General features: G+C 33.7%; 1 protein-coding gene across 1 annotated transcript; it reads right to left on the bottom strand.

Annotated features, from left to right (window-relative positions):
• Nucleotides 1-381: 381 nt before the first annotated feature.
• LOC121492407 (non-histone chromosomal protein HMG-17-like) lies at nucleotides 382-618 on the bottom strand. The gene has a single exon (XM_041757640.1). It carries the CDS (start codon nucleotides 616-618, stop codon nucleotides 382-384), a length of 237 nt encoding a protein of 78 aa, XP_041613574.1.
• Nucleotides 619-2,197: the final 1,579 nt, after the last annotated feature.

Below are 2,197 nucleotides of genomic sequence, written 5' to 3' on the forward strand. Positions count from 1 at the left end.
AAGGCAGAGAGGGAGAAGAAGACATAAAAAAATGAGTTTTAGTTTTTCCACACCACCAAAGTGGCTCATACGTGTCAACATCCCTCCTCCTGGGAGCCAAGAGGAAGTTTCTCAAAACTGGAAGGGAAAGGTGTTTTTCCCCTTGTTATCAAACTAGCTTCAGAGATATTCTATTAGTGACACATGCTCTTCCCCCCAAACAACAATGAAGTGTTCTGTGTGCTAACAACATAGCTTAAAAAAAAAGTAAAACAAAATTCTGCATTTTTATAAAACTTGATAAAACATAGTATTTCAAACGGTACAGTCACCAGAAGTACACAGTTATCAAAAATGCACACATTTCACTTGGCATCTCTAGTACCTTCGGCTTTTCTGTGCCTAGTCTGTTTTGGCATCTCCATTTTCTGCAGAGTTATTTCCATCCCTGCCAGCATCAGCTTTCTCCTTTTCCCCTTTGGGTACCTTCTCTCCCTTCTTTGCAGAGGCCTTTTTAGGCTTGGGCTCTGGCTTTGAAAGAGCAGGTTTAACAGATAACCTTGCAGATCTTCTCTGTGGCTCATCCTTCACCTTGGCTTTATCTCCTTTAGCATCCCCTTCAGCCTTTCTCTTGGGCATGGAGGTGACATTGAGGGAGGTAAGTGCTGGCATGCAAGGGGTTGGGGTGCACAGCATGCAAGGGGTTTGGCTGGTCCAGGGTCACGAGGTCATCCTTACCTCTTCTTCTTCGACTTTCCCATATTTAAATAAAGCATCATAATAGTGCCAACTTTAGAAGAAATGTTATAAAGATTAAATTAGTTATCATAAAGTACCTAGCACTAAGTCTTACACAAAATAAATACTGTGTAAATGTCTGTTAGGTTCATATTATATCATCAATCTATTTATAATGTTTATAGGTCTACTGTGTTCAAACATACTGTATTACAGGATGGTCCTTGCCTACAAGAGGTGTTTAGTCAGAAAAAAATTGATGTCATTTGGTTTAGAAAAGTGGAAGCTGGATGTCTGGTCTCAGAGATAATGATGTAAAATTGTAGATACTAATTTTTAACTAGAAAATTTAAAATAAAAAAAGAAATTTTTTTTTAAAAAAAGAAAATTTAAAATGGTCACTTTTTATTTTTTTATTTAAAAAATTTTAATAAATTTATTTTTTATTAAAATTTTTTTAATAATAAATTTATTTTTTATTGTTGTTCAATTTGCCAACATACAGAATAACACCCTGTCACCCCTATCCCCCGCCCTTCTCCCCTTCCACCACCCCTAGTTCATTTCCCAGAGTTAGGAGTCTTCCATGTTCTGTCTCCCTTTCTGATATTTCCTACTCATTTCTTCTCCCTTACCCTCTATTCCCTTTCACTATTATTTATATTCCTCAAATGAATGAGACCATATAATGTTTGTCCTTCTCCGATTGACTTATTTCACTCAGCATAATACCCTCCAGTTCCATCCACGTCAAAGCAAATGGTGGGTATTTGTCATTTCTAATGGCTGAGTAATATTCCATTGTATACATAAACCACATCTTCTTTATCCATTCATCTTTCGATGGATAAAAATGGTTACTTTTTATTGTTAATCTCTAAGACTGCTCTAAATATATATGTTTATACATACACATATATTTAATAATTCGCAGAGCATAATGGAGGATTAAATACAATGGTAGAAACCAAGTATACTTACTTTTAAAAAGAAATTAAAATATACTCATATAGATATCAAGCCACTTTTTTTTGTCTTATAATTAGAATAAACACAGCCCTTGGAGTACAGACATGACCCTTGAGTTGCAAGTATCTCTGCTTGCTGAATTACATAAAATTCTTGCTATAGTTCATGTTATAGTGGACTTGTTAAAGACTAAACCCAAAATGCTACTTATACACTGTCTGCCAGTGGAATAAAATGTACACACAATTTATTCATAAGTAAATTTAAATAATCTACATTTATAAAATAATATTTTAAGAATTAAATTCTACCAAGTTTCAATAGAAACAATTGCATATCCACTTAACTAATAGCAATAAGATGAAAAAAGAAAAATTTCAAGATTATTATAAAGGATAAAGTAAATTTAAAATGGAAGCAAATTACTTTCAAAAATCACACTTAAATGTTCTGCATTTGTGAAGTATTACCTGAATCATACTTCTATCAGGCTTCTGTTTGAGTAATAGTA

Source organism: Vulpes lagopus, chromosome 6, assembly GCF_018345385.1.
Source record: "Vulpes lagopus strain Blue_001 chromosome 6, ASM1834538v1, whole genome shotgun sequence".
NCBI lineage: Eukaryota > Metazoa > Chordata > Mammalia > Carnivora > Canidae > Vulpes > Vulpes lagopus.